Here is a 23,154-nt window from a genome sequence, read left to right as displayed (position 1 = left end):
CATTAGGATGTGTTTGAGTTGATGCTCAACCTGCTGAGATGAAAAGTAGGACCAATTTTGAATGAATCAAAGGATGGGCATAGGATGGGGCACTCATATTAGTGTTAGAGCTAGTGCTAAGATAGGAGTGACAATAAATATTAGTATGGGGGTTGTTAAGGGACAGAGTGGTTCTTTAATAAAAAGTTTAACTGCATCTGCAATTGGCTGAAGAAGTTCCTAAGAACCAAGATGTTAGGTCCTTTACAAAGTTGTAGATAGTCTACTAGTTCGCATTCAGTGAGGGACAGGAATACACCAACCAAAAGAATTGGGACAACACATGATAAAAGATTAACTAGGACCGCTGTGAAGAAGAGGATCTGAACCTCTGGTTACAAAAGTTTTATGTAATTTCTGGGCTCTGCCATTTTAACAAGCCCTGTTCTTGGACAAATTAGGATTTAGTAAACTAAGATTATTTCATTAGTTTAGTATACTCACTTTAGAAAAGTTGCCCTTATTTCTCTTATCCTTTTGTACCGGGAGAAATAATTTCATCAAGAGAAACCAACCTGGATTACTCTGGTCTGAACTCAGATCACGTAGGACTTGGTTAAACAAATGAACCTTTGATAGCTGCTGCACAACCAGATGTTGGGTGTCCTGATTCAACATCGAGGTCATACCCCCCATTGTCGCTATGAGCTCTCTAGCAAGACTAAGGTAACTCGGTCTGCTGATCAAGTAATTGGGTCAATAAGAGATTAAAAACTTTGACAGCATAGGTATAATGTCTGGAAGTTATTCTCAAGTTGCCCCAACCAAAATTAATTCATGTTAATGGTTTTGAAGGCCCAGACTCACTAAATTCACTGCCATTGAGTAAGTCTCAAATGACAGCAATACTGCAGGGCAGAGTAGAACTGTGCCACCGAGTTCCCTCAACCGTCACTCTTTATGGGAGTAGAAAAGCCTGGGGGTCCACAGCCCAACTTGTAATCCACTCTGGCACCTTAGCATTCTATTCCTAGTTTAGTACAAACTCTTCCTGGAGTATTAATTTCATAGACATTTGTAAAGATTATTCTTGGGAAGAAAGTGTAACCCATTAATTCCCACCACATGGGTTATATCTTGACCTAACATTTGTTTACAGTTTTATTGGCACTTAACCCACATATCACGCAATTCAATAGTTCTATCATATCGAAAAGAACTGTTCAATCACTACCACAATCAATTTCAGAATTCTCTTTCCCCATGATTAAGTCGTCTTTAAAATGAGTTGTGTGCCCCTCAGTACGAGTGCTCCCTGGCCTACCATTTTCATGGTTGCTCACGAGTTCAGTTCTTCCTTTGGAGGGCTGCTGAAGATGGAGGCATAGAGGACGTCTGGGCAAGGGGTGGCGACGCAGACCCGGGTCTACTGAGATGGCACACCAGGCTCCTGCAGGTGGATGTGAAGCACCGCCTAGTCCTTTATGTTCTAAGGATTTGCTAGTAGTTATTCGGCAGATGATTTTGTTTCTAGACATCTAAGTTCAGGGCTAAGCATAATGGGTTATCTAATCCCAGTTTGAATCTTAGCTATTATAGATTCAGATTGGTTAAAGTCACTTTCTTGGTATATTTTTATTTTACTTTGGACTTTTTAAAATTGATAAATCATTTTATTGGGGACTCTCACAGTTATAACAATCAATTGTATCAAGCACATTTGTACATTTGTTGCCATCATCGTTTTCAAAACATTTTCTTTCTGCTTGAGCCCTTGGTACCAGCTCTTTTTCCCCTCCCTTCCTCCCCCACCCTCACACCCTCATAGACCCCTAATAAATGATACATTATTATTATTTTTATATCTTACACCATCCACTGTCTCTTCACCCAGTTTGTTGGTCCCCCTGGGGCATGGGGGATGGGTGGGTTATACATCAATCATTATAGTCAGTTCCCAGTTTCTCCCCCTTCCCCCTAACCTCATTATTTTGGACTTTTTTAGAACATAGAGAAAATATTAACATTATGCAATATTCCCTAAACATACTTTCTATGCTGGTGTTTATTAATTTGGGTTAATCATAGGACTGAGGTGGCTGGCATCAAATTAAACAACCCTAGAAAGTGTAACTTAGTTGAACTTTCATTCATTGCTTAATGTCTGTTACTGCCTGAACGCAAGGGTGCGGCTCAGCAAGGTGCTGTGACTACTGAATGTGGGTACTTGCTATGCATGCCTCTGATCCCGCAGGGAGCTGGAGGGCATCTTCGCCAGGGGGCAGGCTCCAGCATGGGAAAGGCAACCTGAACCTAGTAAAAGGCCAGGACAAAGCCCCTGTGGTTATAAGTATTAACTCATCTTGGTATTTTCAGGACCTTGCCTTGATCAATTAAGATGTATCAACATTTTCTTTAATCTTAAGAGCATAGCTTTTATGAAAACAAATCGTATAAAGTAGCTTATTCGTATTAATGTATGCTTGGGAAGACAAAGTACCTGTAGGTTCAAATTTGTTATGATGAGGGGTAGGGGGTTTACAATAACTTACCTCAGTACTAGTTATATGTGTGTATACTTATGTATTATGCTGGAAAATCTGGGACGATGTGGGTTTTTTTCCAATATCCTCAAGCATTAACAGAATTAGACACCTACTGTAAGTGTAGTGAATAAATATGATTCACTTAAAGCTCTGCTACAAGTTATTTAAGGCCCCAGACAGCCAAGTTGGATCACCAAGCCAAACCAAACCCAACCCAATACCCTCGTATCGATGCCGACTCACAGTGATCCTACTGGACCGGGTAGAACTGCCTCTTTGAGTCTCCAAGACTGTCACTGTTTACAGGAGTAGAAAGCCCGTCTTTCTCCCGAGAAGCAGTCAGTGGTTTCACACTGCAGACTGGGGAGCTCGGAGCCCAATGTGCGACCACGATGCCACCAGGGGTCCTAGTTGGACCACAGAGTCCCAGAAATATTAAATACCAAATGGGTGATACCAGTTACGTGTGCGCATGGGAGGGTGTGTCATTAGTCCATTCAGTGTTGGGCACAAAGGGGATGAGTAAGCAATTCTAGGTTAAATGGTCCTGAAGAACCCCACGTCTGATAAAATTCCAGGAAAAAATCCCGTGTTACGGACCTGAAGCCAGTAGAGGGGTGTAACTCGAGTGGGCTGCTGCTTTCCTAAAGCCTGGTCGTTAATGAAAGATATGGGAGAGTATATGCTTGGTGACAAGGACCGATCCAGAGATGTGCTCTGCCCAATTAAGCTTTATATAACTACGAAATAAGGTCACGGAGTTTGGAAATGATATGCTTGTTTTTAAGAGTAACATATTGGTTGTAGTTAAACATGGATAAAATTATACTAGCTTCTAAATATAGGGATCTAAGTTTATGTGGAATGTACATATGCCCGTATATGTAATACTGCTATGTGTCAATGAGTCCTTTCCAACTCACAGTGACCCTGTGCACAACAGAACAAGACAGCGCCTGCCCCGGGCATCCTCACCGTTGTTCTGTTTGAGCCCACTCCACAGCCCCGGTGTCCATCCATTTTGTCCAAGGTCTGCTCTTTTTCACTGTCCTCTACCAAGCACGATGTCTTTCTCCAGGGAGCGGTCTATCCTGACAAGAGAGACAAAGTCTTGTCATCCTTGACTCTAAGGAACATTCTGGCTATACTTCTTGCAGGACAGGTTTGTTTGTTCTTTTGGAAATCCATAGCACATTCAATACCTGGTGGCATAGTGGGTTATGTGCTGGACTACTAACAACAAGGTCAACAGATCGAAACCACTAGTGGCTCCTGGAGAGAAAGATAAAGCTTTCTACTCTCATAAAGAGTTACAATCTAAGAAACCCACAGGGGTGGTTCTACTCTGTCCTATGGGCTACTTAGGGTCTGGATTTATTCAATGGAATATTTTGCAAATATTTAAGTGTGGAGGAGTGCATAATGCAAAAAGTACATAGGAAAGGGGAATAATTGGAAAACATGCTGAGATAGTAATGAAAATAAAGGATAAACTATTTGTCAGAAATAGTTTAATAATAGTATCTCTATCAGTTGATGGTGGGGGAAGGGCCTTCTTTCCTGATGTCCTGTGGGCAGGTTTTTCTCCATCTATGAGCTGGGCTGCCATCTGCAAGATCTGTAGTTCGAGAGCACCAACCACTCAGCATGACAACGACAGGGCTTTCTACTCCCGTCAAGTCACAGTCTCGGAAACTCACAGGGGCAGTTCTACCCTGTCCTACAGGGTCACTAAGAGTCGGTATCCACTGGACGGCTGACATCCACTTATCGTTTAGAAGACCTTAGTAATATTTATACTACAAGGGCTCTTCATCTTAATGCTAACAATTTTAATTAATTTAATACTAAAATTTTAAATTCAAAAATACTAACAGCGGGCATAAGGATAATAATGAAATATAAAATAAGAGGCTAACTGCCATTAATGATGAATGGGTGCTCATGTGGTTGATGTCTGATTCATCTATGAGTAAATGAATCTGCCTCCAGGATTCAAAATAATGGCTGAGTGGACAAAAAGTCAAGTGTTGTTGGTTGGCTGTGTGGAGCAGAAGGACGATGGCGAACATAAGAACTGAGCAGATAGGGCTAAGATCTCTCCGTAAGATGGCATAGGCAAACAGAAGTATCATTCAGGCTTTCTGGGTGGTGGCGTGTTGAGTGGATTAGAGGAGTGGTAGCTGCCCAAACCCCCTAATGTATCCGAGGCAAAGACGACTAAAGTTAGTAAAAAGAAAATTACCTCTTATTACTATAAAAAAACTCAACTGGCCAAGCTTTCCAAGTTTCTACGCTGGTGCTTTTAAATTTGATGACTACCCCATTTGGACTTTCCATATTGACTCGCTGTGAAATTATTACTGGAGGGCCCATGATTCTCCTCCCCCTTGAGACACTTTTCCTGAATCAAAGCTAATTCAGTATAACTAGTTTCAATATTGTAAACATTTGGTCCAATACTCTAAAGAAAACAAAAGTCAAAGGAGCTTTTGGTAATCCAAAGCAATATCTAAATAACTTAATATTCAATCCGAAGATAATAATTCCTGTGAAAGACATCAAATTAAGAGAGGCGCGAGACTATCCAAAGAAGGGCTCTTACCGGTCCTTCTCATTAACCCGTATAAGGAGTTAAGGCTTCTATCTAGCCATCGCTCCCACTTGGATGGTCCAAACTCCTGGAAGCCTCAAACAGAAAGGCAGCCCGCGCACGGCATGAGGAGTAGGCAGCTCGCCAGGTCACGGAAGGGGAAGACCACAGGACATCCCAGGCAGTTGAAGTGGTCCCTCTGGGTTTTCTACTTCCAATGTGTCCGTCTGTTCTTTTTTTTCTTACACAAAGCAGATCTTACTTGGTGGTTTGGGTAATGAAAAAAACGTGAAGTAACTGCTCTAGTTTTACACTCACTACCCTTAAAGTGGCTTTGCTTTCTAAGTTAAATTCCGTTAACTTAAAAGCAGCATACATTTTGCGTGTGTCCTGTATACATCTAAAAACTTCTCCAAATTACACATAGCTTAGCCATTTTCATATTGATTTGTTACACCTTTTATTTTCATTGTCCTATGCTCACAATTGAAGGGATGTATTTCCTCACTGCTTGTACTTTTGTGCTCTTGGCTCTTGTTTACTTCCTGGAGAGCACTTTTTCTTACATCTCCTATAAGTCAAATAACTAATGGCATGGCATGGCCTGGCATGAGAACGCCCTTGTTAACTCAAGCAGTGGTTAGCACAGCCAATTTAACTGAATGGCGAATCTGTCATCCTTCCTCACAATCTGTACCTGGAAAGTTTGATCTCCCAGCATTCCCTCTTTTCCTCATATTGAATGTTACCGTTAATACCAGTGCTACTGGCAGGCAAGCCAGCCATGTCCGACCGACTACAGCATTCATCCAACTCTCCCACTGACTTGCTGGTGTCTTGCTCTCACTTCTCTCATGCTCAGACAAAACCTAAAAGTACTTATGCTGACAGATGCTCTCTTCGTTTTGCTGATAACTATGGATATTCTACCACACCTATTTCTGCAAAACAAACAATGATAAAAGACCGAACTTCTGCTCTTACAAAATGTTCAGAATTTAGGAGTACTTCCTACATACAGCTCCTTCTTGAGAGATGCTTTCAGAAAGCTTATCTTTCTGAGAATTGAACAGGACCAGGAATCCTCTGTGTACCATGAAGATGTGTGTTGTCATGAGGGGCCAGAATATTTAGGGGAAGGCAACAGCAGCACGCTCTTTACTTGGGCTTTACCTTGTTGAGAGGAAGGGAGCACAGAGAGTCATCGTGCAGGAGTCCATGCTGGAGTTCCCCTACAGTCACTCTTAGAGCGCACGTCTCCACCTGACTAACACCTTCCGAATATTGAAAAGGAGAGACAATCTAGAGGTAACTAAGAGCAGCTAAGCATAAACACTTTAACAGAGAAACATGGTCTAAGTTACCCTTTCTTAAAGGACATTTCTCTCTTCCTACAAAGTTGGTAACTTAGAACTTACCATCCAAAATTCATCCAACATTATTGAAGCAAATAGCTGATGACATTATTTGTATCACAGAAACCCAACAAAAGGTCTGAAATTAAAGTTAAAATGAATAGTAAAACTGCCGCTAATTCACTCTAACCTCAAAGGAGAAGTCTGTGCAGCTACAAGATTCCCTACTGCACACTTGGAAAAAGACCCCGGCAAATGAGAACGTTATCATACAGGTCTGCCACAGCTACTTGGCTCCATGAACCTCCACTCCACCCTCAGACTCCCCCCTTTTTAAAGATATTTTTAGCTGGTGCCCTCAGGCATTGAGTAGTATTAACTGGTCTGATATTCATCATCACTGCAATAATTGTAGCTACCATTACAGGCTGTATATAATTTTTGACAAATCCCATGACTGAAAGGTTCAGTTTAATGCCTATGAGAAGGCTGATGGATACAAGTACTTATACTTCAAATGGATTCAGCCCCACTCCCTGTATAAACCACTGGATGCAGGCAATGCCTTTACTGTCAAGGTAGTGACACTCACACTCACCCTCCCATAAAGAAACCACAGGAGACACTGAAGTTCTGGCAGGGTGAAAATGTCAGCTATGGCCTGGCGGCATTTTCACACATGCTGCATTTGGGTCATAGAGGCTTGGTAAATTAAGCAACCATCCAGAATAATCATCTTCTCAAAGTCCATGCAGAAGAAAATCTTTGAGATACTTGTGACTGACCTAATCAAAGAATCTCCCTCGAAGTCCTTGTACAAAAGATGGGCTTTTTAAAAAAGAGAGAAAGAGGGGAATTTAAATTGTGACGATCTCCCTGGACACAATCTGGAAGGGCTGTCTTACGGTCCAGGTGAGGTGCCCATTTGTTAGCAAGCGGCCCTAAGTGCGTGTGCTCCCTTGAAGTAAAGATGAGGGTGCAGGCCCAATGTTCCCCAGAGGAGGCCCTCATGCCAAAGGGGCCAAGCCCTGTGGAAACCTCTTATGCAATTACCTACCAGAATCAGTTCTGCCGGAAGAGACCATGTAATTATGATGTTACTACCCTGCAACTCTCAACATCTCGTAATTATGGCTTTAACTACTCTGCTGTTCTCCCTCCTGGTACATTTAGCCTATTGTAACACACAAGGGGACATATATGTCCTCTTAGGCCGATCCCCAACAAGTTTTCCTCAACAGCCAGTCCTGCCGTAAGCCGATATAACTTTGTAAGTACCGATCATCAGGTGTCTACAAGCATCTGTTACTGCAGGGATGTCAGGGTTTCAGCTGATACCTACTAATGGAGTACGGTACTTCATGGCCTGCCGCTCTCACCTTATGGCAGGTCCCTGGCTTTGCCATTTTAGATGGTTGGACGCACGATGCAGAAGTCAGTCTTTCCTCAACTTGAGCTGTCTCTATACTTCCAATAAGTTTCTTGATTTTATGTGAATTGAGTAAAATCTGTTACTCTGCCACACTTATATAATGCACTGAATATGCCTTGTACAATGCAAAATGATTTTACAAACTCAGAATGTAATATAGAATTTCCAAAGAAAAAGCTACATATAAAAATGAAAAGCCTGAAAATGACTCCGAGATCCTTGACCGATGAGATCAACAATCTCATGTCCTCAGACCAGCCTGCTTGTCTGTTTGGTTTAGGGATATCACCCATGCCCTAATTTCAGGATGCAAGATTCGAACACAGTCTCTGTGTAATTCCTGATGGATGCCACAGTCACAGTGTGTGCGCTGAAAAGGCAGCGCTAATTTTCCCCATTCATATTATTCTACACTGTAAAGGAGGTAACTTAACTAGTATATTACTTGTTCCACAAAGCTACTTAAAAAAAAAAAGCCTGTAAACATGATTTCACGTTCCTCAAGTGGTAGTCTTACAAGCCTTTATTTCTCATGTCATTTTCCAAATCCCCAAAAGGTAAATACAACTGCATGTAACTTCATAAAAATCTAATTCCTGATGATGAAATTTTAACTTGCTACTCGGTCCCCTCCAGTCAATGCTGACTCAGAAAGACCCATGTCTCTCAGAACCAACACTGCCCACTCTGCCATCTTCTCAACCACAGCTTGTCTGAGCACATGATTACAGTCACTGTGTCAATCCGTCTTCTGGAAGGTCTTCCTCTTTTTCACGGACCTTCCAATGGTACCAAACATGATGTCCTTTTCCAGGGACTGGTCCCCTAAAAACATGTCCAAAGTATGTGAGACGAGTGTTGCCGTCTCGCCTCTCAGGAGCATTCTGGCTGTACTTCTTCCAAGACAGATTTGCTCCTTATTCGGTCAGTCCACTGTTCTTTGCTCACACCAGAATTAAAACATATCAATTAGGCCTCCCTTACTCGCTGTCCAGTTTTGAATGCATATGAGACAATTGACAATACCATGGGTTATGTGTGCATTTTAGTTCTGAACGTGAGATCTTTGCTTTTTACGTAACAAGATGATGCTATGTGTAGACAGTGAGAGGTGCTCACAGTCTAGTATTCTCACTCTTAAAACGTCTAGGCAATTTCCGGTTTAGGCGGCTAATTTTTCAAAACATAAAAACATTTTTGCCTATACAGACAGTAAGGTATAAATTTAATTCTGTATCAACAGATATTTGTGCAATGCTCTGAAACCTTCATTGCCTGAAATTCATTAGTGAAATCAGACCCATTGCCTCAGTGGCTTGAAGATACTGCTGTGTGAAAAATCAAATAGAAAACATGTGCTATATTGCTTGGTGGATGTACTGATACCTGAGAAACAACTTATTGCTGGTTTACAGGCCCAGAAAAAATCAATTCAGACAAATGGAATTTTATGAAGTGAAAGGGGAAAAAAGGGTTTTAAACTTAAAGGATATATTGATGTTTTTCAGAGATCTTAAAATTTGTATCACCCTAGATCTAATGTTGACGGTCTTGCACGTGTACTATTCCTAATTCCTTGAAATCACCCAGTAAGATACAAGTCACCATTCTCCTCTAATTTCTGAAATAACTTCAAACTGCGTAATCCAGATTCTTGCTCTCCATTTTTCCACAAAATAATGAGGTGATCAGCAGAGCATGTCACGAGTCCATGATCTTCAAAGTACAGAAACATCTGTAAGGAAAATTGGAGCTACTGATTACAGGAATTTCAAGGACACTAGAAGAGATTAAACTAGATTAACACATGTGCTTGTAGGACATGCAGTTTGGAGACCTAGTTTGATCTGAACACAAAACTTCTGTTTCACTTTTAATGAGAAATGCTACTTTTTAAGTGTTGGTAAAAGTCACTTGCAATTACATTAGTCTCTAGTATGTTAATAATCAGAATACTGCGCAACTATTACAAGCAGCTACTTTAATTTTACCTATAATCTAATTAAAGTATTCATGTCAAGCTTTGACCAGATGGAGGTCCTGCTTTACCTTCATCATTCATACTAATCTCATTATTTATGCCCACGTGAATAACAATGTATGAAAATTCCCCAAGATAAACATTAGCTACAGCTCCTTGTATAAAAGTAAGCATAATCAATCAATCTGCAAACATTTTTCATGTCTCCTCTATATACCTGTAGTCCCTACCTTTAGGTAAGGCTCAAATTCAGTTGGGAAAACCAAATCATAGTTGAAAGAATTAGGTCACTAATTGAAGACTGTATCATCAGGCACTAAATAATACAACATGCCAAAAGTGCAAAAAACGGCCAGGTGGGGGGATTAATTAATGACCACTGAACTTGCCAGAGGAAGTGTCAAACAGGTAAGGCATCAGGCCAAAGGAGAAAACATGCCCAGCAAAGGAGACAGGCTGGAAGCCAGAACAGGGAAGCGGAGGGGGGAGGAGCAGGCGGCGTGGGGGCCAGTGCCAGAGAAGCCTGGCTGAAGCTGAGAGAACCATGGATCCTCGACAGAGAGCGACGTTCAGCAGAGGGGAGACGGAGACAGAGAGGCAAACACTAAGGAATGATAAGATGAGAGCTTTCTCCAGAATGATCCAGGGAGTTCTGAAGACAGAAGGATAAGATCACAAAAGAAATCTCAGCTGATGATGCAGAAGGGAGCAAAATTCCTCAGGAAAAGGATACTATCCACCATAAAGCTCATCGGGCTATCGAAAGGCAGAGCACCTAACAGACAGCCTAGATTTTTCCAACAAAGCCAGAGGTACTACAAAAGTGCTGGTGTTATCACCTAACTCAGGAAGATCCCTAAAAATCAGACACTAAAAATCCCCAAGAACCTGACATTTATGACAAATGTACCCTTGTGCAGGTTTTCCACCACCATTTAAAAGCCTTTAGCAGTTTCCACTACTTTTAAAATAAAGATGAACCTTCCCAGCCTGGCATTCCAAGTAATCAAACGCCAAACCACTTTCCTAGGCTTTATCTCCCAGCCCTCAAACCTAGACAGTGTGTTCCTGGCTACCGAATAGATCTTTTTGTCTATTGCATTCTATGTGCACCACGCTCCAAAACAACTTGTTATTCGGGTAAAGACACATAAGTACATAAATAATAAATACATAAATAACAGGGTTACCTGCTGGAGACGAGTAAAACAACTTCAAGGGGTTTACAATCACAAGGCTGAATTACTCCCACCAAACTTCGAAGGCTCAGCTAACTTCCTTATGATCCACTCAACAGTCAACAAGAAGTATGTTTTCTAACACCTGGATGTTTACTTACTGCTGACTACACATTGTAATCCACCTTGATTAACAGTTTATTAGCTCTGTATATCCCTGTAAAAGTCTAACATCTATGAGCGGAGGAATTACATTGTACATCTCTTTGTAAACTCTTTATGTCTGCTATACAGGCAAAGACATGGGGAACATGCAAAAGTGCCGCTGCTTCTCTGGAGCATGGACACACTTTCAAATGGGCAGTTTCATTCCTCCTGGCTATAAGACTGGGCAGATGTTAAGAAACCCATAAATGAGGGCTCTGATGAGTCTATTATCAGTTCCAGTCATCTCTGTATTTGGACTGATCTTACTCATGACAGGCAATGGTGCCTGTGGTCAAGAGCAATGTTGTCTGAATTTCTACAAGGTGGAACTGTGCACACCCACAATGCTCAACTACTGGATTCATAGATGCACTAGGGTAATCAGGGCACAGGGCTAACAGATTGTAATCCCTACAAACTAACAGATTGTAATCCCTCAAAAAGAGCTAAAAACGGAGCTTTGCTCATGCATTTGCTACAGACCTGTGGAGCTATGAAAGCTTTACAGTACATATGTAGTCACAACCCTCCATTCGTCTTCCGGTTACTTTTACACACACACTCACCGGTTTTATCCATATACAGGAGCTTTAACAGTTCATGGGAAAAGGTCATTTATCTTGCCATTCTTTTTTTCCGTGAACTTTTGAAGCTCCTCATGCACTTAGCACATCCTTATTATAATCACCCTTATTGTCAGCTATTCAGTCTAAAAAAATGATAAGCCCAATTTTAGAAGCAACGCATTTCCTTGCCTCCTCAAAACATCCCCCTCTGAAAGGAGGTCCTAACTACAGACTGTAAGCTATCTTTTCGGAGTCAGCAAAGCCCTACAGGTGTGCTATACAGGCAGATTGCTTTGAAGAACAGAGAGGTTCAATGAATGATGCAAGATGTCAAAGCAGGCATTGCCAGAACATTTATATGCCTATTGAAAAACAATACCTCCACAGCTGAGGAGTGTCCAATCAAATCTCCAACAAGCTCCAGTGAGCATAAAGCGGCATTTTCTTGTTGCTTTTTAACAGGTTGGTTGGCTTGTTTGTTTACCCTTCCAAATCCCCACATGTTAAAAAAACCTAGAAAAACACAACCACTTCAGTCATTTCCAAAATGTCTGTGCTCCTTCTTCCTAACAGTCCTATGTGACCAGAACACGTAAAAGTACAAAGACAGTCCACACTTATTTCATTCCAGGGCTACGGAAATAATGTTGCCAGGTACTAAGCTAGGCTATTTGTTTTTTATTTGTTCAATATTTAGTTTTACCTTTCTTAGCCCCTCCTCACCCTCTAGGGAGCCCTGGTGGTATAAAGGTTACCTGTTGGGCTGCTTACTGCAAGGGGAGCAATCACAACCATCAACCACGATGGAGGGGCTTGCTACTTCTGTCGAAGTACAGTGTGGGGGACTGTACAGGGACAGTTCTACCGTATCCTATAGGGTCACTATGAGTCAGCATCTGCACAGACACAATATATACAGAGGCTGGGAATGAAAGTAGAGATAAGTAAATGCATGAATGGCAGCATCTAATTAAGGTAATTGAAAAACACAAAGTCCCTTTAATCAGTCACCAGTTAAAGAATGTGCCATCAGTCACGGTATCATGTAGTACAGACTATGGTAATAAAGGGTAAAGAGGAGAAGCTATGTGTATGTATCCAAAAGCAATACCCGAAGACTTCAGGTTTCAGAAGAAACTACAGAGACATCACTATCTGATTAGTATGTAACGGCTATTAACTAATGTGCTTAAACAAGCAGGGCCTTGTTTTCAAACCAAAAGCATGGAAGTAAAAAGGTCATGAGATGATGCTCTATACCCAAAGTGTACTCTTCCATAAAGCCATTTGAATTCAATGCTGTCAATGCTTCAAGGTTTGGGGAACACTTTGGGTTGACATCTGAAGGTGCAAAGTCTATTTGTGTATCAGTCAGAATTATAAACAATATTAATCAATTATAGCCAAGATGATCAAAAAATGGCAGTTTCCTTCAAAGCAATAAAATCCCAGCTCACTGAAAGTGAAATGGGCAATTAGAAAGCAAAGCAACTTATTTTAATAAAAATTAAAGTTAGGTCCCACTGACCATATCCCGAAATGCTTCATTATAAACATTTTAGGGACCGTTTGAAATTCTATATGGACCACATTCTATATTTACTTATTTTTGTGGTTATGAGTAACTGCATTTATTCTTTCATATGAGAAAAAGAGAGATACTATCTTTTTAATTTTAAATCATTTTATTTGGGGCTTGTAGAACTCTTATCACAATCCATACATACATCCATTGTATCAAGCACATTTGTACATTTGTTACTATCATCATTTTCAAAACATTTTCTTTCTACTTGAGCCCTTGGTATCAGCTCGTTTTTCCCCTCCCTCCCTGCCCCGTCCCTCATGAACCCTTGATAATTTATAAATTATTATTTTGTCATGTCTTACACTGTGCGATGTCTCCCTTCACCCACTTTTCTATTGTCCTGGCCCCAGGGAGGGGGTTATATGTAGATCCTTTGATCGGTTCCCCTTTCTACCCACCTGCCCGTTCGGGAGAAGGCACTCACCTGTTGGTACAGGCTCAGCTGCAAGCTGCTGTTTTTCTCGTAACTCCCAAATGCGTACACTGCCATCTTCTGAGCATGAAATTAACTGCCTGTCAGACCAAAAGATCAGTAAGACAAAACATTGACAAAGAGTATGGAAGGTGGTGTGCGCGCTTTCTCTCTCTCTCTCTCTCTCTCTCACACACACACACACACACACACACACAAGGCTTTACAACTGGGAATAAAAGCACTCTCAGGAAAGAACTACCATGTATATACTCGAGTATAAGCGACCTAAATATCAGCGAGGCACCTAATTTTACCACAAAACTGCATTAAAAAGGTGCTGAAAAACTCAGCTTATTTTGAGAATGATGATGGCAACAAATGTACAAATGTGCTTGACACATGGATGTTTGTATGGATTGTGATGAGTTGTACGAGCCCCCAATAAAATGATTAAATTTTTAAAAAACTCAGCTTATACACAAGTATATACGGTATATTACACGAATTATATTTTTAAAAGGTCCTTGCTCATCTTTCTCCTCTCCTCTCACTGTCTCTTTCTCAGTGTTTCTCATTCTAAAAATAGCCTGTATTAAAAGGGATATGCCCTCACATAATTTTACCTCTACAAATTCAGCAGCCAAATTTACCGTGAGAAGAAAACCTTTGCTTAGCAAGGCTTAGACAACAAGGAGACTACCATTTAATTCTGGCCAATAAACAGGAAAACCACAAAAATGTAGGTTGATAGAAAACAAAAATTAAGTATATTATAAATGCTCAAAGTTTTTGTTCATTAAAATAAGTACCAAATTACAAAACTATCTCCTCTTACATGAAATCCCATGTAGTTCATTTAAACTTTGTTGCTTGTAAATTTTGTGACATAGTGCATCAAACTCATCTGCAAGAGAACCATGGTGGAGATTCTCCACTTGCAAAAGAACCCTGTCACATGAGAGGTTCCAATGGGGCCCTGGGGACCACGGGTCGCTTTCGTCCAGTGCAGCAGAGATGGGAAGCAGGGAAGCTGTACCGGCTTGGAAGCTTGGCTGTATGCAGGACACGGGAGTCATGTGCTGTCTTCTGACAGGCGATCACACGCTTCAGCTGAAGGTTATACACATATAAACCCCTTCCAACTGCAGCAAATACATTCTAGGGGGGAAAGTTCAGAAATGGGTGTCAAAGTGGGACATAACACTACCTGGTGAGTCAGACTGCCAGCCTAGTGTAACTTCAGAAAGCCACGGTCATTTACACTATTCTTACCTTCAGCCCAAATCACTGCCCTCTGAAGTTCTAATTTATCAAAGCACAAAGCAAGCCCGGCCTATTCAGTCGGTAGGAGGGTGCAGCCTCTAACAGAGAGAAAGCTCTGCATATCACACCTCTTCACCATCCCTTTTTCCTTTCAAAGGTAACAGTAACTATAGGCCCTATGGCTGAGAGTCAGCCTGGTCGTGCAGCTGAACTAGGAGGTACCATCCATCTTAATTTTTGTGGATTCTGTATTTGCAAATTACCCCTTATTAAAATTTATCTGTAGTCCTAAAAATCAATACTCGCAACATTTTCACAGCCATTGATAGATACATGTGTGCAAGGTGGCAACATTTTAAGAAACCGATTCACAGCACCAAGTCAACAGTGTCTTCTTACTTCAATCCTCATACTGTCACCGAGTGTCCTCTCCACACTCAATGCAGTGTCTCGCGTTTTATAGTTTTCTGCCTTGTACTGATGATTGGGTTTGTAAATCACTGTCTGATGCCCCTACGTGTGACCATAAGGCTGTGATGTGCCTTATGGAAAAGATAGCGTGGGTTTACATAGACTCTTTCCGGGACCATTAATTGCACAGCTGAACTTAAATTCAATATTAATGAATCAACGATACACAAAAAAGAAGCTTACAAATGATGTGTGACAAGACACAAAACAAGCTGATGAGAAGCTTGCAGGAACCTCACCGCTTGTTTCCCCAAGCAGCAACAGCTAACTCAGTATTCACTAGTTCAGTGTTCGCGACAACTTTCTCCAACATAGCCCCCAGGAACGATGTATAACCTGGGGTTTCAATCACAGAACCCAATCAGTAGCTTTCGAAAATGATTTAACTTCTTTTGCCTGAAGAATGTGAGCAAACTTCCGTGGACCCATTAAAGTTGTCAACAAGTTCTACTTGGATGAACTGGCATTCATGGAAGCAGCAGTTAAGAAATGAATGTAAGCATCGGGGAAATCAGCGGCAGAAGAACTCTTTCAATTTTTAAAAACCAAAGTATCATTTTGAGTATGAGGTGACTAGCAAGATCCAAGCATAGTCTTTCTAATTGCTGCATAGTGATATGGAAGTTGGATGGTGCCACACATTGACATGGAAGAAGAAAGAAGAGCTGATGCAGACACACTGTGGTGCTGACAAAGGTTCCTGAATCATCTCCTGAGTACAGAAGATTGAACAAAGCAGTCTTGAAAGAAATACGACCAGAGCGCTCTTTAGAAGAGGGGATGGTGAGACTCCGGCTCATTTACTTTGGACATAACATAAGGAAAGACCCATCATAAGATAAAAAGCATGTTTGGTAAAGTAGAGGTGAGCAGAAATAAGGAAAATCCCCAATGAGAGGGATTATCACAACAGCCACAAGCAATGCACTGAGACCTAGCAATGACCTGGAAGATGGCATAGGACTGGACTGGGCAATGTTTCATTCTGCTATACATTCAGTTACTTTGAGTTGCAGGTGACTGGAAGTCAACGAACAACACGTGTTTAATTAATCGAGAAACCTATAAAGAGTAGAAAACAAGCATATGCTACAGTAGGACTATCTGTTCACAATAACAGTTTCCTAAAAGTACTAGAAATACCTTGTTACTCAGAAAATATTTCTATTCATTTAAAAGCACTTGTCATTGGTAGCATATTACTTAGGTCTAAAGTATCTTAAGCTAAGATGGGCAAACATTACTGTGATACATAGATAAACAAGTTAAAAACTTTGAACAGGATGAAAGCTACATAAAAATATACCCAAAAAATCAACAGTTAAACCACATGATGCATGCCTTGCTCTTGGGCTTTCCTTAAACCTCACTGCCTTGTTTCTGACATTTTGTTTTCTCTATTTTTCTATTATTTTTATTCGATTATTTTCTAGGCTTTTTTTTTCTGAGAGAGAGGTGAACACAAAAAATGAACCACCCAGAACCACCCCCCTCCAGAACTCAAAAACTCGCTAACTCCTCCCCATCCAGAACACACTACGGACATTTCTAGTGAGAACCATAGCATGCATCGTTATTCTTAGTTGACATCTACTAGGCTGAGAAGTGTCGGACCCAAGTGATTTTCTTTCGGCTCATATGCATGTGAGAGTTGGACGAGGAACAAGGAAGCCTGTATGAGAATCATCTGAATCATGGTGCTGAGAACTACGAAGGTACCACGGACTGCCGAAAGAGCACACAAATCTGTCTTGGAAGAAATACAGCCAGAATGCTGCTTAGAGACAAGGAAAGGGAGACTTCATCTCAAGTACTGTGAACGTATTGTGAGGATGGCACAGGACCAGGCAGTGTCTCGCCCTGCTGTACACAGGGCTGCTGGAGTGGGCACCGACATGGCAGCACCGAACAACAGCAATAAGCTACAACTTTAGGTGACACCATCTACAACAAAGTGTTAACATGACCTGTATCCCCTGAATCATGATTTTCAGTATGCTTGAGCCCACTGTTGCAGCTCTGACTACACAGTGCCTTCCATCCTAGGGTGGTCGGCTTCCAGCACCATTATCAAGCAACGTTCTGTTGTGATTCACAGGGTTTCCATTGCTGATTTTCGGAAGTAGATTGCCCAGCCTTTCTCCTTAGTCTGTCTTAGTCTGCAATCTCTACTGAAGCCTGTCCTGTTGGTACTCGGATCACCAATGATGAATATAACCTACACACAGGATTAGAACATTTAAATAACACAGAAAGGAAGAAAATAAAGGGCAATAAAAAGCTTCCTTAACCTTCTCCTTAAAGAGTACAACTCAAGCATTCCTTGTGACTACATTCAGGAAAGGAACACATTTTCTGAGCCCAGGAGGCTGAAAGAAAAAAAATCTTAGAATCTAGATTCAGTAACCCATTAATATTCACTCTCTTAGAAAAAGAAATAAAAATCCTTCAAGAGTATCATTGACCGATTAAGGATTAAAGTCAGCATTATATAATCATCTTTGGTCAAGAGATTAAAAGAGAAACATTTCTGAATTTTTAAATTTCTTTTACCTATCTAGAAAATGCACCAGTACCTACAAAAGGATTTTTCCCATAGTGTTGCTTAAAACCATTTTAAATATTAACTCCAAGACTTATGGGGTCAATTAATCCAACCCAAAACTTCAATATCGTTTTAAAATCTGTGGTTATGTAATCAGATCTTTACCCTAAGATAAAATGCTTTCTCAATACCCATCTACTATATGTCTGTGTGAGTCTCACTCACAGCAGCACTATGCAAGTGGTATAACCATGCAAACACCCAGATCATTCACTACATAGCACCATTTCACCTGATCTTAGCCAAAGGCGGAGAAGTGATGTACAGCACCATTTCAAAGCACAAAGAATGACACCTTTTTGTACCACCTTTGCATTACATTTTAAAAATTAGAAACTGTTTTTTTAAGCCAAGTTTATACCATACTGATTTTTACCTCTTCATCACATGTAAAATGATGAATAGAAATGTCATTTGATTTTTGACACAGTTTTATTTCTTGCTGGGTGTCCAGTTGTAGAGATGGGTCCCAGTAGGTGCGTTCATAAGCCTGCATGGTCCAGTCCAAGATATCCCAGATGATCAGCTCTCCAACATGGGAGCCAGTGACAAGACTCAAATCTGCAAGGAGTCCACATATGCCTCATTACTGTTTTATTTTGGTTAAAAGGTAAGAACAAGTATAATGCCTAATAGTAATGCTCAATAAATTCTCTTTTAATTAAGACCAGAGATTAAGAAAACAGAGTCAAAAGACTACAAATAATTATAGACCTGCACATACTTAGTTACCTTGTATACAACAATTATTCTACTTCAATTCATTAAGGAAAGAACCACCACGTATTGGAACATTTGATTAACTCTTTGGAGAATAAAAACCTCCTGTCCCTCTCAAAATGAGTTTCAAATAGATTTATACATTTAAGAGACATTACTTTTCTTTTAAGAAATTAAGAGAGGAATTCTTGTGTAAACATGGAATGGAAAAAAGCTTTAAAGAAGGTGGGATAGAGAAGCAATTCTGAATTAATATTGTGCTGGGGAAAAAGTAACCAAAAAGTATAGGGAAGCTTGCCACTTAGATGTCAGAAAAAGTTTATTATTATTAATTCATGAGTTCCTATAAATAAAGAAGAACAAGATAAATAACCCATCAGAAAAAAATGGGGAAAAGACCTTAACAGGCAAAACAAGAAATATAAATGGTCAGTAAGCATGTGAAAAGATGATGAACTCTATTAATAATCTTAAAATATATAAATAGTATTTTACCACTTATTAACTCGCAAATTGGAAGAAATAAAACAAAATACCGACTACAGGCAAAAGTATATAGAATAAGCCCTCTGATGTAATGCAAATATCCTACTATAAATTGGTATAATCTTTCCACAGTTCATTTGGTATTACTCATGAAAACATTTAAAAAGTGAAAAACATTGATTGTACTTCTAGAAATTTAACCTGAGGAAAGTACATAAAAGATACATTAGCTATGTGAATGGATTCTGAATTTGCACTTCACCATTCCTAACCTAAGAGTAGTTAGTTCTTAGGATGCAGCCCTTCTCCATACTTACCTCATTGGAGCATTGAGAACATGAGTGCTATGGCAAAGCATGGAAGAAATCAGATGGTGCCCATCTATCAGAAAGAATAATGGAGTCTTGTCTTAAAACAAGCAGCCTCTGAGCATCGTGTCACTAAGTCCACAGCCTGTGTGATCCCAGGATTGTAAACAATAAAATTCAAGAACAGATGAGGAAACTGTATTAGAGCTTGAATTCGCGCACCCAGTTGACAGAAGGCTGTGGTGGGCTGCTCTCTCTCTACATAAGTCTCTTTACTCTATGTATTTTAGTGTTGCAGGCTTTGCTTCGTGGAAATCCCAGCCTAGCACACAAGGCTACCATGCCTATCTTAGAAAACCCCCTGCTCACATACTTTGATCTCTTTGGTAAACTTGATGATTACTATCCACATTTATGGAAATTCTATGTTGAATTCTAGGTTGTCCTAGAGCAATCACATTGAGAACACTCTTCCCCTGTGAGGTATAAAGTTAGCAATGGCCATTTTTACTCATAACGGGTGACTGCACAGAAGCACGCTGAGAATGGCCCTAACTGCTTAAGACAGCCACTTCAGGATCTGGAAAAGGATGCCAGTTCTGCCTAGATAAAAGACTGATCTGGTGAGAAGTCATTTTCAGATTTTACCAGACTTTACTCATGAATGATTTCCAAAATATACTTCTGTATTATTTACAAACTATAGCGTAATTTTATAATGGAGTTTACAAAGTAAAAACTACGTCTGATTGTTATAACTTCAACAATATTTTTTTTGTTTTAGCTCCCCCCTTCCTCTTTTTATTATCATTTTTTAATTGCCTTAAGAAGCTGGCAAGGAAACTTTTGAACAAAGTTTTATTAGCTAAACATTTACAAGCCTCTGTCCACATCACAGAAAAAGAGGTGTCATGGTATATCCCTAGCACGTTCATTTAAGTAGCCAGGCTGGTTCAATGAGCTCAGTGCTTCACAGCTAACACAAGACAAAGCATAATCACTGTAATGCGCCAGAACATTACTGTGCTTTTCTCAGCAGCACCAGGAACTGGGTCTTCTAACTTAGTGTCATCAAGGAGGGTGAAGAAAGCTCCACAGACAGGAAGTCATCTTTTGTGGCTAGATAAAAGAACTCCACAGAGAAAAACAAAGACACCCTCCCAAGCAGTTACTTCCATCAGCAAAGAAATCTGGCCATTACAAAGACTTGTAGATGATTTTCACAAAAAGATGGCTATTAAACAGGAGGACTTTGAGCGAGGAAGAGATACTCTTACAAATATTTCTTAATATGACTGAAAATGTACACAAATGGAGACCGAGTATTGCCTGTGCCCCTCCCCTCGTGTTTGTACAAAGCATTGCTCAGAAAGCAGCAGCATAGCTGTCAGGTAGCTATCTGGCTGGTATCGTTCAGTCTTCCAACTGTTATCATATTCACAACGCTTCTTCTTACAGCCTCCTCCTCTCCAGACTATTACACTCAAGCCACCCAGGGGTCCTTTAATCTGACCTCTGAACAAAATCACCCAGCAGAATCCAATTTAAGTAAACTACCTCAATCCCAAGTTTTTGTAGTTTGTGACCATATTTTGCCATCTAAAGTGAGACTTAGCTCACAGAAGATACTGAAAAAAATCATTTCTGAAACTAAATAGAAAATCTAACAACTCAAAATCAACAACATAAAAAGGGGCAGGGAATACCCACTTCCTGCAGACCTTTCGGTTGGTGCTACTCTCACAACGTTCTCAGTCATGATTACAATCGAATCCTGCTCATTCTACCAAGTGTGCTAACTTGCTGTTTGGGTCCTATACTGTGTGGTAGGTAAAACAAAAGGACACGCTTGTTCCTAATCTCTACAAAATAAGAGACTAGCAAGAATCATTTTCCAGGGACGACGAATAGGCCATGAAACATTAGTATTGATACCCCACAACAATCATTCTATGGCTATTAATTTCCGACAGATAATCACGCTCCCTTCCATCTTCTCTCTTCTCTGCCCTATTCTTCTCTTTCTGCCTAAACCTTAGATCTATCAAAGCGATCAATGAAATTTGCTGAGCTCCACTGACTTAAATCTCAAAGTTAAAAAAAAAGTCAAATCCTATTAATTGAAGGCATTATTTTAATTGGAGTATGTCTTGAGTTACAGAAAAAAAGCCTAAAGTTCAGAATTGGTTATATTAATAAATGCATAATTTTGTAAAATATATATTGTGGTAGTAACGTAATCTGGTGTCAATTTGGGAAGATTACAAGTGAGGAGGTGGAGTCTTGTCTGTCAATCAAGATATAACCAATGAGGCCTCTGTGTGGGCATGGCCATCTCCTGAGAATTCTGGGAACTCCTGTATTTCCTCCTTGGAGGCAGGAGACACTACTCTCTCAGCTCACTCCCCGAGAGACGCTCTACTGATAAGACACATGGTGCTATGCCCTGGGAGCTGGAGAAGCCATATGGAACTACCCTGATGCAACCAGATTCTGGAGACAGAAGCCGCATAGAGACCCCTTCCAGTGCTGAGAAGCTTATAACACTACTGAATCCACACGACTTCCAACCCACTAGCCTGTGATCCTCCTGCATTCATCATTTCATGTATTTCATGAGCCTGAAGAGGACTTTATAGATTGGTTTCGGACATATGGGCTAATATCAGACTTATCAACTTGATCTGGACTGGGCTAGGATTCAATTACTCTTGTATATAAACCTCTTCCTTGTTCACATGTGTCTCTATGAATTTGTTGCTCTAGTCTACCTGGACTAACACATTATGGTACCAGGAGTGGGGTCTCTCAGCAACACATCATGGCACCTTGGGAGAGAGGTATTAGAGAAACAAATCATAAATATGCAGAGAGGATGCTTGTTTGACCTCTCCCTCATGGCAGTGTTTCTTCCTTGGCTAGCCAGAAGTCAGATATGGCCAGGCAGTTTACAGGGCTGTTTTCTGGAAAGATTTTTGGAAGTTAAAAGTCTTCATTATTTTGTTTGGTTGTAGTTTTTGGTTATTCCTGTGTGAAATGGCAAAAATGAATGTGATAAATGTATATTTTGAGCTCAGGTGTAGAAATCACCGTTTGACTGTCTCAGAAACCATGCTGCTTAAGGAAAATGGCTGACAGAAAGCCTGGCTCTGGCTTGATGCTCCCAAGAGGTCTAATCCCTTATTTTTAGATACACAGAATAGTTTAGATAAGGATTAAGATTAAGCTAAATAAGGATTGAACTTTACTGTTTTAAGAATTGAGCTTAGTATCTGATTCTACTTACTTTGTTTATACTGATTTCATCTGCTTATTATTGATATAATGATTGACAGAAATGTTTATTGAGAAGTATGAAAATAGAGAGCTTATAAGCCCACTTGTCTTCAACCATTAAAGTTGAACCCTTAAATAAGTTCAGGAAAACGCCTGCAAATAAGCCCCACCCAGTGTTTTGGAGT

At 40.4% G+C, this 23,154-nt stretch overlaps 1 protein-coding gene across 1 annotated transcript in view; it reads right to left on the bottom strand.

Moving 5' to 3' along the window:
• Window positions 1-8,746: 8,746 nt before the first annotated feature.
• Window positions 8,747-23,154, bottom strand: part of WDR41 (WD repeat domain 41) — a 57,069-nt gene continuing 42,661 nt past the window's right edge. The window contains exons 9-13 of the mRNA XM_045285104.1: window positions 18,556-18,740; window positions 14,877-14,998; window positions 13,850-13,938; window positions 12,217-12,350; window positions 8,747-9,640 (exon numbers count right to left, since the gene is read on the bottom strand). Coding sequence (XP_045141039.1) covers window positions 9,488-9,640; window positions 12,217-12,350; window positions 13,850-13,938; window positions 14,877-14,998; window positions 18,556-18,740 — 683 coding nt within the window. The 3' untranslated portion in view covers window positions 8,747-9,487. The remainder of the gene's footprint in view (window positions 9,641-12,216; window positions 12,351-13,849; window positions 13,939-14,876; window positions 14,999-18,555; window positions 18,741-23,154) is intronic.

Source organism: Echinops telfairi, unplaced genomic scaffold (genome assembly GCF_000313985.2).
Source record: "Echinops telfairi isolate 266 unplaced genomic scaffold, ASM31398v2 ScPeMD7_7469;HRSCAF=8507_1, whole genome shotgun sequence".
NCBI classification, from domain to species: domain Eukaryota; kingdom Metazoa; phylum Chordata; class Mammalia; order Afrosoricida; family Tenrecidae; genus Echinops; species Echinops telfairi.
The sequence above is the reverse complement of the archived record's forward strand: the minus strand, read 5'-3'. Positions and strand labels throughout refer to the sequence as shown.